Below are 207 nucleotides of genomic sequence, written 5' to 3'. Positions count from 1 at the left end.
CCCCCCAGCCACTTTTACCCACGCTTGTCACAACTTAAGCGAAACAGAAGTCCTTCCCTCCGCACCCCAAAGCCCCCTACCTTCCACCGAGCGCCCGATGCTGTGCAAGTGGGTGAGGGAGGGGTACGCGGCATGAACTCCCTTCAGATACGCCTCCATCTCCTTGTCGTGGTGGTACTTGAAATCCAGCGCGGCCGCCACAGAGAG

General features: G+C 59.9%; 1 protein-coding gene across 1 annotated transcript in view; it reads right to left on the bottom strand.

Moving 5' to 3' along the window:
- The window catches only part of CPM (carboxypeptidase M), a 32,637-nt gene extending 32,436 nt beyond the window's left edge, over positions 1-201 (bottom strand). The window contains exon 1 of the mRNA XM_010136399.1: positions 81-201. Coding sequence (XP_010134701.1) covers positions 81-159 — 79 coding nt within the window. The 5' untranslated portion in view covers positions 160-201. The remainder of the gene's footprint in view (positions 1-80) is intronic.
- Positions 202-207: the final 6 nt, after the last annotated feature.

The sequence above is a fragment of the Buceros rhinoceros genome, unplaced genomic scaffold, assembly GCF_000710305.1.
Source record: "Buceros rhinoceros silvestris isolate BGI_N320 unplaced genomic scaffold, ASM71030v1 scaffold16785, whole genome shotgun sequence".
Lineage (NCBI taxonomy): Eukaryota > Metazoa > Chordata > Aves > Bucerotiformes > Bucerotidae > Buceros > Buceros rhinoceros.
The sequence above is the reverse complement of the archived record's forward strand: the minus strand, read 5'-3'. Positions and strand labels throughout refer to the sequence as shown.